Source organism: Meriones unguiculatus, chromosome 7, assembly GCF_030254825.1.
Source record: "Meriones unguiculatus strain TT.TT164.6M chromosome 7, Bangor_MerUng_6.1, whole genome shotgun sequence".
Taxonomy (NCBI): Eukaryota; Metazoa; Chordata; class Mammalia; order Rodentia; family Muridae; genus Meriones; species Meriones unguiculatus.
The window spans coordinates 41,754,321-41,770,000 of NC_083355.1; the positions used below are offsets into that span (position 1 = coordinate 41,754,321).

The 15,680-nt window shown below is 51.4% G+C and overlaps 1 protein-coding gene across 1 annotated transcript; it reads right to left on the reverse strand.

Moving 5' to 3' along the window:
- Positions 1-339: 339 nt before the first annotated feature.
- Slc46a1 (solute carrier family 46 member 1) lies at positions 340-6,139 on the reverse strand. The gene is made up of 5 exons (XM_021639821.2): positions 5,702-6,139; positions 4,523-5,375; positions 2,885-2,968; positions 1,324-1,480; positions 340-899 (listed from the first exon to the last, which is right to left on the reverse strand). Exons 1-5 carry the CDS (start codon positions 5,927-5,929, stop codon positions 842-844), a joined length of 1,380 nt encoding a protein of 459 aa, XP_021495496.1. The 5' UTR covers positions 5,930-6,139; the 3' UTR covers positions 340-841.
- Positions 6,140-15,680: the final 9,541 nt, after the last annotated feature.

Here is a 15,680-nt window from a genome sequence, read left to right on the forward strand (position 1 = left end):
TCAGTACTTGACCCCGCCCAGCCCTGAGCTATGTGGGAGGGCCAAATGGCAATCAAAAGAGAACGTGCTGGGGCGTGTGTGTGTGTGACATCGGACACTCAGCAAGGAGAAGCCAGGGCTTAGACCCAAGTGTCTCCACGGGCCTGATCAAGCCTCACAAGCTCGTCACCCCTGAGCAGCTTAGAGAGAAACCAGCGGGAGCCTGGAGGGGCCATGACATACCCAGCACCGAGCCCTCAGGCAGCTCAGGTGCTCCAGCCGAACAGCTGCTGGTCTCCGGCCTGTGCCACACAGACAGGGCAGGAACACAGAAAGCCCCAAAGCCCAGTGACTTTCCAGTCTGATTCAAACGATTTACTTCAACAACTGGCATGGCTGAGGTCAAGGGTGGAGGGGCTGTGGTCAGGGGCTGATTCCAAACCGCAGACAGCGCTTCTTCCTCTGTGGCAAAAGCTCCCCCCAGGAACCATGGTTTTCATTAAGGGGTGACTGGAGCTCACTGCACATTTCAGGGGTGTGGTACCACAGGCTGGAAGGAGAGGCTGGTCTTATGCATCACTTGGTCCCTGAAGTGCTGTCCCCTTCACTCCGGAAGGTTCTGATGAACAGCATAAAGGGCGAAGAAACCTTGCCTCAAATGGCTTCCTGCAACCTGCCCTGAGTGGGCCTGTCCCGGTTAGGTTCCAGATCCAGCAGACACTGGCTCAGTGGGAGAACAGGTGGTGTCCAACTGGCCTGACCGCCCTTTCCATAATGAGTACTGGACTCCCAGGGGTGGCTAGTGCATTGGGCTGGTGCGTGCAGTCTGTGACGGTCCATGCTCCTCGTAGCCTCTGGCGGATCAGGAGCTCTGAGGAAACTGCTGGAATTCAGGGCGTGGGTTAGCCTTCTCCAGCACCCTGTGAGAGACCAGAGAGATGGTTCAGAGTCGACATGTGCAGCCCCCAGCGGAGTCTGGAGAGGTGACATGGGACTGACTTGGGTGGGCAGCTCCCAGTGTCCACAGGCAGATGGCTCTGGAGAACATCTCTAAAGACTTCAGTGGGTCGGGCTGCTATAGTCCTAACTGCAGCTTGGCAGGCTGAGGGGGCCTGGTGAAGAGGACACAGACCCCTCCCCACACGTCCCTCTACCTTGCTCTGCAGAGGGCCCCTAAAAGATGCAGCCATCTGCATGGGGTGGGGTCAGCCCTGGATTGAGATGCCTAATGGACAAGGGTTCCGGGAGTGAAGCTGCCCTTTCTTGGGGGTGAGGGGAGGTAAGAGGAAGCTTCTAGGAAAGTAAGACTCATGATACACAGGCAGGGTCAGGGCCCTCCATTACCCGATCAGAATGGCCGGAATGAAGAGGAGGCCGGCTCCCAGGAGGAAAGGGAAGCCCTTCATGAAGTTCAGAGTGGCTGGGTAGAGCGAGTTGAAGATGCCAGAGGCCATCAACATGGCTAAGCTATTCACACAAGCCACAGCAGAAAAAAGAGCACCTGTGAGGGGGTAAAACCACACTTCAGAGCTGGAAAGACCTCGGGTCAAATGAGGGCGGCTTCACCTCAGAGCTCTGTGACCTCGGACGAGACACTTGACCTCCTGGGCCTCACCTCCCTCGCCTGTGCTTCCTACTCTCACTGGTGTGGTAGACTCAGTAAGTTATACATGGGAAGTGCCTGGCAGAAGAGCTGCTGGACATACAGCTGTTAATGTTACTTTGATGCATATGGGTGTTTTGCCCGTTTGTATGTCTCTCTGACACTTGCATGCTTGGTGCCCTTGGAAGCTAAAAGAGGGTGTCAGATCCCCTGAAACGGGGGTTACAGATGGTTCTGAGTCACCACGTGGGTGCTGGGAATCACACCCAGGTCCTCTGGAAGAGCAGCCGTGCTATTAAAGGCTGAGTCATCTCTCTGCAGCCAGGCTGGTTTTGTTTTGAGAGAAGGTCTCCCTATGTGAGTTCAATTGCCCTAGAACTTGCAATCCTCCTGCCTCAGCCTCCTGATGCACCACCATTCGTGTGTGCGTCTCACTTGTGCCAGGCGGGTGCGTGCCAGAACTCAGCTTTGTGCCTAGCTGTTGCAAAATGAGCAATAACCCAACAGGAGCAGAGACTACCAGGGCCTGAGTGTGGAACAGAGACCTCATGTCCCAGAAGAAGAGCAGGCCCAGAAACCCAGCTATAAGGCCCAGCGCTCTCAAAAACACACGAATGGGTGGGTGTGTGGGTGTGGAGCTGGGGTCAGTGGATGAAGCACCTGCCATGAGGACCAGAGTTCGGATGCCCCAAACTCACACAAAGGGGTACGGCGGGCGCCTGTGATCCCAGTGCTTAGACAGGAGATCCAGGAGACAACGGGTCTACCCAAATCAATGACACCATGCTCCTCAAGACCTGATGTCCCTCTCTGCACCCACATATATGTGAACACATATGCACACTCACACATGCATCCCAGGGCCATTATTTCCGGAGCGACCCTAAAGAGCTCAGTTTAACCCTCCAGGCCTCTGTTTCCTCATCTGTCAACAGAGGCCAATGAAACCTATGGCACAGGTTTATTCCCTCTGAACCTGTATTCTCTGATCCCATAGAAACAGGAAACTCTGGGATCATCACCGCCACTTTACAGATGGGAAAGATGAGGTCTGGAGAGACAAACTCTGCTGGGGTTACTCAGAACCTGATCACGCTCTACTGATAGCGATCTTAATTCTGCGGTGCGAAAATCCACAGCAGCATTCTCTAGCCAGCTCTGAGCACTTGGCAGATTGCATCTGTCTTGGTTACTTCAGGTGAGAGGGTGGAAAGCAGGCCATCCTTGACCAGAATTGTCCATATGCCCGTTCAGGCAACACTGGGCATGAGGGACCAGGCACAGACTGATCCCAACACTCACCCTGCTCCGACTCGCTCACCAGCTTGGAGAGCTTGGCCCGGATGACAGGTGTGGTGACCAATGACAGGAAGAGCAAGCCATACCCTGGAGAGAGAAACACTGGTCAGGAAAGAGCTACCACGGAGGGGTGTCCTGACAGCAGCAGAACGCCTGCATATATACCCGGAGGGACAGATGTTAGGCCCAGGAGGAAAGGACAGCAGCTTTCTCTGCCCACTCTCTCTGAATGAGAGCTAAACTCCACCCACTGCTTTGTCTGAATGCCTCTAGTGGCCACTTGGCACTAGAAGGGAGATGGCAGGACCCAGAAAATGAGCCTGGGCTTTAGAGATGGCCCTGAGTTCAATCCCCACTACCACTGCTTGCTGTGTGTGTGACCTTGCCCCGTGGACATCCCTGACCTAGCCCCTGGTGTGTAAGAGGAAGACCACAGGCCTCTGTCGGCGGAGGGTTCTTCAGTGGGAGAGGCTGAATGACAGCCTGGAAGACAGACCCTAAACCTGTGAGCTGTCTTCCTCGGAAAATGAGGCTTTACAGGTTTAACCAGGAAGGACCTTGAGGGAAGCTCTCCTTTTTCATAGGCTAATAAAGAACTGACTAAGGAGCAGGGGGGCCTGCCACCGCACAGGCTCAAGACTATGGGACATGGCTTCTCTGCTGGTGCCCCTGTCAGAGCATTGCCCTGGGACATTCTGATTTCAGTGACACTGACCCTGGACTTCTGGCCTCTGGCACGGGAAGAATACCTCTCTGTCGTTTAAGATACCTAGTGTGTGGCAATCTGCTTCAGCCACTTCGGGGAACTAACACACGGGATAAGAAGGTGACATCTGCGGAAGGGCACATGTTGACGGCATAGCACGCGCGTTCCTTTGCCCCTGGCATCCGGCTACCTACAGGCACACAACATCTGCAGTTCTGCTGCAGCATCTCTCATCTTGGCACTACCGGTCCTTTTAGCTTCGCTGTCTGTCCAGAGGCTGAGTCAACACAGCCGCTTCCATCAAACAGCTGACCCTGCACACAGCGCAGTTTCCGGGCTCTACGGAACACCCTCGCCTGTCTTAGAGAGCTAACTTCTTCATTCTGGCCAGCTGCCCCTCTTCTCAGCAGAGTGGGGAGGGGAAGGGGAGAGGAACTGAGTCAGCAGGAATTTTAGACCTTTTGGGCTTTTTCACAAACCCCAAAGAAGGCAGAACAAGGTTGTTAAGGCCCTGCGACCACAGTTTCTGGGAGGTAGAGGCAGGAGAATCAGAGTTCAAAGTCATCTTAGGCTACACAGAAAATCAGGAGGCCAAGTCTGAGCCTGTCTCTCTAAACAAATAAGATCCTAGAGGGAAGCCCTGCAATTCTTATCCGAGAGCCAAGGATCAAGACATTAATGACATGGACTTTGGGAGGCCGAGGAGTGGAACAATTAGCTTGTGAGCTATGCTTCCGTCATTTGCTCTACATTTCTAACATAGTTATGGTTGATAACGTGCATTAATTACTTTGGCCACTGAAGCGCTGTACTTTCTGTATATCAGAGATGACATTTTTTTCCCCCTGGGGTTTCTCATTGTCTGTCCTCTGCACAGGCTGAGAGTGTAACTCTGGGTCCGGGGCGATAAGTGGATGGCCCCATTTTCACTTTACCTATGAACATGAGGGGGGTGATGGTGGCAAACGCAAAGACCACCATTCCCAGGATGTTGAAGGCCAGGCCAATCTCAGCCACCCAGGTGTCAGCCAGGCAGTACTGTAGAACTCTTAGACCCAGGAGGCTGGTGAGGTAGGGTAGGTGCTGGGCCGCAGATCCATAGCCAATCAGCTTGGAGTCCCAGCAGAGGGGCGTGCTCAGCTCATAGAGTGTCAGGATGTCTTGGGCTCCAAAGTGCACGGTGACCACTACGAAGATGGCCAATGAGTACAGGGCTAGATGCTTCCTGGACTTCTCTGGGCCTGGGACCACATACAGCCGGACGATGGATCGGTGATGGCGGAGCGTGAAAAGCCGGGTGGACTTTGGCTCCTTCACTGTCTCGCCAAAACAGAACGCTGCGTATAGAGTCATAACGATCAGTATGGCCAAAGCCAGCCAGAAGGGGTTGGCATATCCCTGGGCGCGGAGCCAGTGACCCCCGAGAAGGCTTGCCAGGGTCCCGGCCACACCAATGCACGCTTCCAGCAGAGCCATGCGGAATGTGCGGCTGTGGCTGGAGCTAACATCCGCCACAGAGGCAAAGCTAGCGGCAAGGAGGCCATTGAAGTCTCCCAGAAGGGCACAAAGGACTCGGCCAAGCACGAAGAAGCCGACGTGCAGCTCCAGCTGCACGACAAAGATGGACACCACGGCCTGGAGCAGCAGACCAAGCGAGGCCAGCACCAGCAGCGGGCGGCGACCCACACGGTCACTCCACGCTCCCAGCAGGGTGGACCAGAAGAGTCCCACCAGGAAGCCTCCCACGTTCGAGTAGAGGGTCCAGTGGGAAGTCAGGGTCTCCACTTCCTGTAAAGACACAATCGCCAGCGCGCAGGCCCTCACTTTGGTCAGCTACCGTCATTATTCTTGCTTTTGGAGCCCTAAGCCTCTTGGAAGGTTCGTTCAACTTGTAAAAACAGGCCCGGGAAAAGCAGTCTCGGCGCTTATGTTAATCCTCCGGGCCAGGCTTTCCCTAGGTCCAATACCTGCACCCCAAGACAGCCAGCCAGGGGAGGCCCCCTTTGCTCTGGCCCTGCCCACCACGTAAGGAGCGTCCCCTCTAGGGGACCCCATCTTCCACAAGCCCCGCCCCGTGCCGCGCTCGTGCTCACAGCCATGCCCGTCCCCACTACCTTCATGACGGGGTCCGCGCTTTGGTTCCCGCAGTTCCCCCGGTGGCGGGTGCCATTGTAGCCGAGCTCAGTGCTGAATCGGTGCCACAGGTACTGTGTGGTGAGCGGGCCCTGCAGCACCAGGGCAAAGTTGGCCAGGAAGACGACGGGCTCCACCGGGCCGCGGAACAGCACAGCCGCGGCTGGGAGGCTGCGGGACGGGCCCACGGGGCTCACGCGCCCCTCCATGCGCCAAAACGGAGGGGCTGGAGGCCCGGGCCAGTGTGCGCTGTCTGCGCCTGCGTGGGCCTCCCGCTCGCCCTGTTAAAGTCTGGAGGGGCGGGGCAAGAGACCTCAGTCTCAAAACTTCAGTCTGATGCTCTCTGGGCTGGGTGTAGTCAGGTTAGAATCCCTACGGGGTGAACTCACTTCAGACAGCACAAAGATACCATCTTACTGCAGCCCTCCCTCTTGGGCCTAGGAACACGCGAAAGAACAACACGGATATCAATAATTAACGTTTATTGAACACTTACTTTGTTCTGGGGCCAGGAATTCTGAGTATATTATCTTGTGACAACCTTATAGACTAGCTACTTAATGATCTTAATGAAGCCAGAGATGTGGGAGTCAGGTCGATGGGTACGCGGGGTTAGAACATAAGACTGGATATGCCGGCTGCTTGGCGCCTGCTGCGCTGCACAGGACTATCTGTATAAGTTTAACCAGAGGCCTGAGGGCCCGCGCTGGAGTACACGTGATCTGCCGCTGACCCATTAACCGTGCCTTCATCAGGGAGAAAAGCCGAGTGGAGGCGGGGCCTGGTGGCTCGCTCTTTTAATCCCAGCTCACCAGAGGCAGAGGTAGGTGGGTATCTGTGAGTTCGAAGCCAGTTTGGTCTACAGGGGGAATTCTAGGCCAGCAAAGGCTATATAGTGATATCATGTCCCTTTCTTTCTCCTTTCGTTTTTTTGTTTTTGTTTTTTCAAACAACAATAACAAACAAACAAACAAACCCCGTGTAGCCCTAGCTGTCCTGGAACTCACTCTGTAGACCAGGCTGGCCTCAAACTCAGATATCCACCTGCCTCTGCCTCTGCCTCTGCCTCTGCCTCTGCCTCTGCCTCTGCCTCTGCCTCTGCCTCTGCCTCTGCCTCTGCCTCTGCCTCTGCCTCTGCCTCTGCCTCTGCCTCTGCCTCTGCCTCTGCCTCTGCCTCTGCCTCTGCCTCTGCCTCTATATATCCTGTCATCAAAACAAAACAAAACAGAAGGAAAGGACAAGCTGTCTGGAAGAAGTATTGGAAAAGAACAACGAGCTCTGGTACATTGAAAGTGTTATTACTGTGTGTGTGTGTGTGTGTGTGTGTTTTATTTTTTTATTTTTTTTCAGACCAGGCTAGTCTTAAACTCATAGAGCTCCTCCTGATTCCCAGGTGCTGGAATTAAAGGTGTGCCCAGTTGTCATTAGACTTAATCATTATAGGCTATCATTAATGACTAATAGGTTGTCCCTTGCCCCTGCTCCTGCCCTAGGAGCCTTTCCTGAAGCTAGTGTCACTTCAAGGTCTGGGATCTGACTGTGCAGTTCTCTTAGAGGAGCACAGCAGAGGCAGGGTGAGTGTGGGACTGTTGAGGCCTCTGGGAGTGGGCCTGTGCCCTGTCTTGGGTGCTCCCCTTGTAGGAACTGAGCCAGAAAGCAGACACCTGCATGGTTGCAGAGCACCTCCGACTTCCTGTCTGTCTGGGCTTCTGTTTTGTTGCCTGTGAAAAAGGAATTCACAGTAATAGCCTTATTCACCATTTCTTCATTCATTCATCTGGTGCCCTTACGAAGGACAATAGAGGTCTGAGAACACAACTCTGAAGGTGACAGAGAAAGCCCCCCAGGCTTGGCAGCTTCTAGATTGGTGGGAAGAGACAAAGACCAGACTGAGTAATGAGTGTAGAATCCAACCATGACGGACGCTTTAAGGGGAAGGTGTAAGGGCTCCTTGTACTTATCTGGGGGTCCGGGAACAGAGGCAGCAAAGTCCCCAAGAATTGACAGAGCTCAGTGTGTGACCCACAGCTCTGACTCTTGGGCAGGGAGTGGCTCCATTTCTGCCTGGACTTGCAGGGACACAGTGACCCTCGTTTTCCTTGAGCCAGCAAGAATCTATGGCTCAGAATAGGTAGGTGCCAAATAGGCAGCGGTGCGTACCGCTCATGGGCTTCCAGAGATGGATGATTGCACTTTAGACACTCGGGCGCCTCTGCACACTCCCATTCCAGCGCTTCCTCTGTCCCTGCCTACCCAGAGCCTATCCTGGTGAGTTCAGCACAGGAAGAAAGGGCTCAAGCCTTTCCTAGAGAGGAGGTGAGGTCAGGAGAGGCCAAGGCCTCTCAGCTGAGAGTGGGCCACGGCACGTCTCAGGCTTTGTGTCCACAAACTAGAGGCCTCTTCTGACTCCTTGATGACTTCACTTTTCCTGGCGGTGGGGGTGGGGGTGGGGGAGTGAACAAATGTCTGTGCTCCCCAGTGATAGACCGAAAGGAATGATTCTACCCAAGTCTGGTTTGGTAAACCAGTGAGTTCACTAGAGCACGGGAGACAGTTGTCTCACCAAGAAGTCTCACCTTAGTGTGGATGATGACCTTCCTCTCTCTGCTTAGCTAGAGTCCCCCTTTCCAAGGCCTTCAACCCTCTGTGTTCTCTTGCACCCCCCCCAGAGGCACCCTACAGCAGGAAGAGAATTACAGGCACCTGAGAGAGGGCCCAGAGGGACAGGACAGCTGGATCTCAGCCACAGCCTAGTTGTCCTCCCCACTCCTGTTTGTTTTGTTTTTGCTTTTTTGAGACAGGGTTTCTCTGTACAAAAAGCCCTGGGTGTCCTGAACTCCCTTTGCAGACCAGGCTGGCCTTGAACTCACAGATATCCCCCTGCCTCTGTTGGGACCACCTGGCCCGCTTCCTCCTTCTATGAGGGATGGCCAACATCCCTTGAACACAGCTCTGCTGGAGTCATGGCTCTGCTCAGCCCCGCAGTGGTTTCTCTTTCACTAGTGAAAGCCAAGTCACCCTGCAAGTCACAGCCACCTGGACCTCCTTTGCCCTCTCCCTAGTCCACCTACCCCACTCTGGCCTCCCTTCACTCTGGCTTCACTGCCCTGCCCACTCCCCAGTCCCCTTCCAATAGGCACAACAGTTTTATTCCCCAGAGTCGTGGCACCTGCCATTTCTTCTGCCTGGAATGCTGTCCTTCCAGATGCCCAAGCCGCTGGCTGCCCCACCTCTGCTAAAAATGTCACCTGATCTCACAGTTTATGACAACCACTCCCCCCCCCTTCTGTCACTCCCTCACCATGGGGCTGTTCTTGTTTTCGGTGTGTCGGTGTGTCGTTGGTTGTCTGTTTCTCTTTCCTAGAGGTCACAAGTCTTGGCTCCTCCAGTACGGTATCCCCAGCCACCAGAGTGGTCCCTCACATGTGGCCAAGAGGAAAGGAGTCCCCAGCTGGAGGAGCACGCAGAGAGACCTGTCAGTGTGGAGCCCTGCTGGGGAGGGCACAGTCCAGTCACGGGCTTCATAGGAGGATACAATGACCCTGCCTTTCAACTTCCCAGAGCAAGGATGATGTGATCGCAAAGGGGTCTGCAGATTGACTCCCTTTGAAGCCCTAGTTAAAAGGCACACAGCATAACATTAGAAAAGTCTCCCGAATCTGCACGTCATCCCCGACCCCACTGCCTTCTCCTTCACCGTGTACATGCTAGGCAAGCAACTTACCGAGCCAAGTCCCCAGCCCCACAAATTGTCTCTAAGAAAGTATGATGAAGGGCCCCGGAGAGTTTGGCTTAGCAATTAAGAGCACTTGTTGCTCTTGCAGAAGACCCAGGTTTGGTTCCCAGCACTCACATGGCAGCTCACAACTGTCTGTAGGGATTTGACTGCCTGTTTCAGCCTTTGCAGGCACCAGGCATGTATCTGGTACACAGACATAAACACGGGCAAATACTCTTACACACAAAATAAATCTTTCAAATAAAGTTTATAAAGTGCGATGAAGGATAAGTGTTTTAACTATATGTGATAGCAGTCTTAAGGTTCCTCCCTATGGGGGCTGAGGGCTCAGCCATTAAGAGCACTGGCTGCTCTTCCATAGGACCCAGGTTCAATTCCCAGGACCCAGGTGGTGACTCGCAGCCATCGCTAGCACCAGTGCCAGGGGAACTGATGCCCTCTTCTGGCTTCTGCCGGCACTGCACATGTGGTACACAGATAAACATGCCAGCAAAACTACACAAATAAAATAAAAACAAATCTTTAAAAAACGAAATATTTCTCCCTAACATAATTAGATAAAGACTAAGCTGTCCTGATAAGTTACTGCACAGCACCACATGTCACATACACACAAGCTCCAACTCAACATGCGAACAGGGCACCACACCTCTCCCTCCCCTCCCTCTCTCTCACACACACACACACACACACATGCGCACACACACATGCACACACGCTCTACCCAAGCATCTGAATGGAAACCTTTTTTTTTTTTTTTTTTTTACATTTTATTCTTTGTAGCCAGCACATCAGCAAAATGACATGCTTCTTTTCCTCTCTTTTTAGTAGTGCCGAGATTGCCGAGCCAAGGCTGTGCCACTGAGCGGAATCTTCAGCCTCCGTTTCGCCTTCATTTCTGGAGACAGGGCCTTAGGGTCTCCGTAAGTTTGACAGGCCTTGCACGCACTCTGTAGCCCAGGAAGGTTTTGATTTGTAATCCTTCTGCCTCAGATTTCTGAGTAGCGAGGATGACAGGCCTGTGCCACCAGACCCAGCTCAAAAATTCATTTTAAGTAAGACTTCCCAAAGTGGCCCCAGGGCTCTGGGGAAACAGATGCTGGGTGCTAAAGGAGTGTGAAAACTTCACTCAGGAAACAACTGAGGTCCCTCTGCATCATTGTTTTTGTTTTTGTTTTTGAGACAGGATTTGTTTGGGTGGCTTATCAAGACTCGTTTGTTTGTTTGTTTGTTTGTTTGTTTGTTTGTTTTCCAAGCCAGGTTTTTTCTTTGTAATAACTCAGGCTGTCCTGGAACTCCCGTTGTAGACCAGGCTGACCTCAAACTCACGGAGATCCACCTGCCTCTGCCTCCCAAGTGCTGGGATCAAAGGTGTGTGCCACCACGCCGGGCCACCAATACTCTTAAATCCTCAGATTCCACATTCCAAGGGGATTAATATGAAATATGAAAGATAGCTTTATGAACCACTTCCTTTAGAGCACTGTGATCAGAGTCAGAAAATTGTAGACTGGGCTGGAGTAGCAGCTCAGAGATTAAGAGCACTAGATGCTCTTGGAGAAGACCAGTGTTTGATTTTCACCCCCATAGGGCATGTAGTGTGAAATTCCCGTTCCAAGGGATTTGATGTCCTCCTCTGACCAACTTAGACACCCGGCATGCACGTGATGCACACATACACATGCAAACAAAATTCTCGTGCGCACAAAAATAAATCCGTTTTTAAAAAAGCTTTCAGACAAACTGTGAATCTAAGACAGGGGAAAGGGCAAAGTGAATTATTGCAAAGTGAAATATTGCAGTTCAGAGAGCGTGGCTTTAAAATGATAGTCAAAATTAAGATATTCAGAGAGATTGTAATAATACTTAGGTAACACCTGGCACTAGGAAATGAAATGGTTGTTCAGGAGAAAAGTCCCAGGACAGAAAATCAAGAAAAGTACACAGTAGAGATCAGAGCCATGGCAGCAAAATGTTAGTAAAGGGATGAGGGAAGATTGCTCCCTGCCCCCACCCCAACCTACCACAGGGTTTCTCTGTGTAGCCCTAGCTATCCTGGAACTCTGTAGACTAGGCTGGCCTCAAACACCCAGAGATGAACTTGGTGAAATTTTTTCTGTGTTTTAAAATATTTTCCATTCTTCTGATGTAAACTAGTTTTTTGTTTTGTTTTTGTTTAGATTTATTTATTTATTATTTATACAGTGTTCTGCCTGGATATGTGCCTGCAGGCCAGAAGAGGCATAGATAGCTATGAGCCACCATGTGGTTGCTAGAAATTGAATTCTGGACCTTTGGAAGAACAGCCAGTGCTCTTAATCTCTAAGCCATCTCTCCAGCCCCATAAACTCCTTTTTTTTTTTTTTTAAATCATGGAAAATAATAAACTTTTGAAAGTCTGACATTCCTCTTTCTCAAGCCTATTCTGCCTCAGCTGACAGAAGTGGATTCTGGGACCGTCACTCTGAAGCTGCTGTCGCACCTGGCGGTGCTGAGGAACTTGTAAGACGGGTGCCGTTGGCTCGGCTCTTCTATGGGACACAACTGCCACTGGACGAAGGAAGGAAAGGGTCCCCACCCCTGCTGCGCCTGCTCGGTGAAATGGATGCTGCTTTGGAACTAGGAGACAGGCAGATTTAACAGCAGGCAGATAGAGAGGGAGATAGGGGTGTCCTGGCACAGCGCTGCTGCTGGTGCAGGAGGATTACTTCAACTGCCGTGTGAACCAACTTAAATGTTCTTCACCACAGCTTTTGTGTAGTAACTCAGTTCCTCCCAGTGGTTCTCAGCCGGTGGGCCATGACCCTTTGGGGGCTGAACTACCCTTTCACAGGGGTCACCTAAGACCATTGGAAAACAGATATTCACATATGTCTGAGTAGCAAAATTACAGTTAGGAAGTAGCAACAAAAATAACTTTATGGTTGGGGGTCGCCACAGCAGGAGGAACTATATTAAAGGGCCACTGATTTAGACTGTACCCTCCCCAAACACTGCTACCAACTAGCGCCACCAGCTGGAGACCCCGTGTTCAAATATCCGAGCTGTGGAGGCTGTTTCTCCAGCTGTTTCGGACAGGCACAGACTCTCCACCAGGAGTACAAATTCCACCTTGCTTGGCCCATTTAGATCCCATTCCAGTGTGACCCGTTTCTGGGTCATACTTCTAGGCAAAATTAGTCCTTGTCCTGTGTGCACTTTTGCAACACCATGATGCAATAAAAGTTCTGAGGTAGAACCTTCCGAGAGGCTGATTAGAACTTCAAAGACGGTCGAGATAGTTGGAATGCTGCAGGTCCAGAGCCTAATTATGATTTTTCTTGAGCTACCCTCACCCCGCCCCACCCCCATTATTAGCCATTCCCTCCCCACCTCCGTGTCTGATCTAACACAGGGACTGCCAGATGAAACCTTTTAAAATATATTAACTCAGCAGACCGCTGGCTTCCACCAACCCCAAAGCTAAAAGTGTCATCAGACAGGAGGAGACTGTAACAAAGGCCCCCCATCTTTGCTGTACCCCGTCTCTCTGACATTTCCATCAATGTATTTACAAAGTATCTTGACTTGTGACAGTCTTTGTTCTGCTACCATAAAATTGGGAAATACCTTCCAAGTTGGGACATAGAATTCGGGGTGACCTAAATTTGTGTTGTTGGGGGCCATGACCAATATTTGGCTCCAGAATGAACTGTCCCTTATCACTGGTGTCCTCAGGCCTGGGGCTTGGCAAACATTCTTTACTTGTCTGTCTTTGTCTTCACCTCTCTCTTTTTTGCTCTCCTCTCTCTCTCTCTCTTTTAAAGATTTATTATTTATTACGTATACAGTATTCTGCCTGCATGTGTACCCTCACGTGAGAAGGGGGCATCAGATCTCACTATAGACGGTTATGAGACACCATGTGGGTGCTGGGAATTGAACTCAGGACAGTTGGAAGAACAACCAGTGCTCTTAACCTCTGAGCCATCTCTCTAGTCCCCACTTCTCTTGTCTTGTTTCTTTGCAACTACTCGCTATCTTTTTACGTACAGCCTTTGTTAGCTTCTTTGTGACGTTCTGAAAATTCTTTTTAGTGCTTGCTCCAGGTGTACACCCTTGACAGACGGTAGCCAATCACAAACTAGTGCTTTCTTTTGACCTCCCCTCCCCCAGGTTCCCTGTGAACAGCTGGCTTTCATCTCCTCTTCCTCACACACTTGCTTTCCTTGGTGCTTCACCCCTCCTGAGGAGACTGTCCACAATCTCTTCCTTGAAGTTAAAGAAGGAATTCCTCTCCGTTTGCCCTGTAGAATAATTCTTCTGGCATGGCATCCTCTTGACTTCTTTTTGTCTGAAATAATTTTCTTTTTACCTTTGCTTCAAAGAATGGCTTTTCTGGGTACCAAGTTCTAGGTTGGCAACTGTTTTCTTTCACCCCTCCTGGAGATGTCACCCCATTGTGTGTTAGCCCCCACCTCATACATAAATAAGTAAATAAAGAAAAGTGGTGGGGTATTTTGTGTTGTTTTGAGGCAGGGTCTCTCTATGTAGCCATGGCTGTCCTGGAACTCACACTGTAGAGCAGGCTGGTGTCGACCTCACAAGGTCCACCTATCTCTGCTTCCCAAGTGCGGGGATTAAAAGCACGTACCACCACACCTGGCTCCATTTTTTTCTTTTCTTTTCTTTCTTCCTCTCCTTCCTTCCTTCCTTCCTTCCTTCCTTCCTTCCTTCCTTTCTTCCTTTCTTTCTTTCTTTCTTTCTTTCTTTCTTTCTTTCTTTCTTTCTTTCTTTCTTTCTTCCTTTCTCTTAGTTCTTTGAAACTCCCAGCTTTGGAGAGTCTCTTGGAAACTCAGAAATTGTGGCAGCATCAACCCAGGCAATAACTGGCAGATGCTGGGGAGGGACTGCGCCCTTTCGTATGAGGGACACCTGTTGCAGGCTGCAGGCTGCCGCGCCCACCACCCCTTTCCTGAGCTGTGGCACATCCGGAAACAGATTCTTCGGCATCTACAGGGCTGGATGGGACTTTGTCAATATGCCAAACCGCTCTTCCATGGATCTAAGAAATATCATTTTTGGGGCTGGAGAGATGGCTCAGTGGTTAAGAGCACTGTCTGCTCTCCCAAAGGACCTGGGTTCAATTCTCAGCAACCACATGGTGGCTCACAACTGTCTGTAATGCCAATTCCAAGGGATCTGACACCTTCACCCTAATGCACATAAAAATTAGCAAATTATTTTAAAAAAGAAATATAATTTTCTCAATATAGGTCATTTTCTTTAGCTCCAGGGAATAGCTTGGTGAAGAGCCCAGCATGGTCTGATGTTGCTGTGCTTTATAGCACGAGGAGACAGTGAAGCTGGAGATCTCGGAAGTTCAGTGGACCCAGAAGATCTTTGGAAACTAGTTTTGTTCGTGATAGTTGAAACGCCTAGGTCCTGATTGGAGGGGCTCCTGTCAGCTGTGCCCAGAGCCCACAGGGCAGGGCAGGCATTACCTACACACAGGAGGTAGAGCTATAGCAGTGGGCAGAGAGTCCTATGAAGATATGACAAGTGACAAGGAACCTGGGGCAGGGGGCCACTTCAGGATGGACAGATTGGAGGAACACGGGGAAAAAGAAGGGATTCTTGAAGAAGATGCAAGGAGAGCAGTGACAGTCCTAGAGAGGCCCAGGGAAATCTTGTCATTTAGTGGTCGACAGTGAACAGGTTGGAAGCTTCAGCAGATGTGCTAAGGGAAAGGAGAAACAGAAATTAGATGACATGGCTAAAGATCCCCACCCTTACCCCACGTAAGGTCACCCTTAGAGAGACCTGCAGGCACACTACAACCCAGCCTGAGCTCAGCACTTCTATCAGAGGCAGGACTGAGGGGTGTGAAGGGACAGGCAGGTCTAACCTGCCTACCGCACCTCAAGATGCATATCTGAAGCTGAGACCCAGCCAGAGGAGGCAAGAAAGCCGAGGACACAGACCCACACACCAGCTGTTGAGTGCAACAATCTCGGGCCTCAGCTCCCTGCACAGTCCCAGATCTGACCACACTGTAACCAGGCAGTTCTTTAATCTGTGGCACCACCCCCTGAACCAACCCCCAGGACTTCTCTTTTAATTTCTCTTTTGTTTTTGCTTGGAGCTGGGGTGACAGGTGGTTGTGAGCTGTCAGATGTGGGTGTTGGGAACTGAACTCAAGTCCTCTGCAAGAGGGCTCTTAATGCTAAGCCATCCCTCCA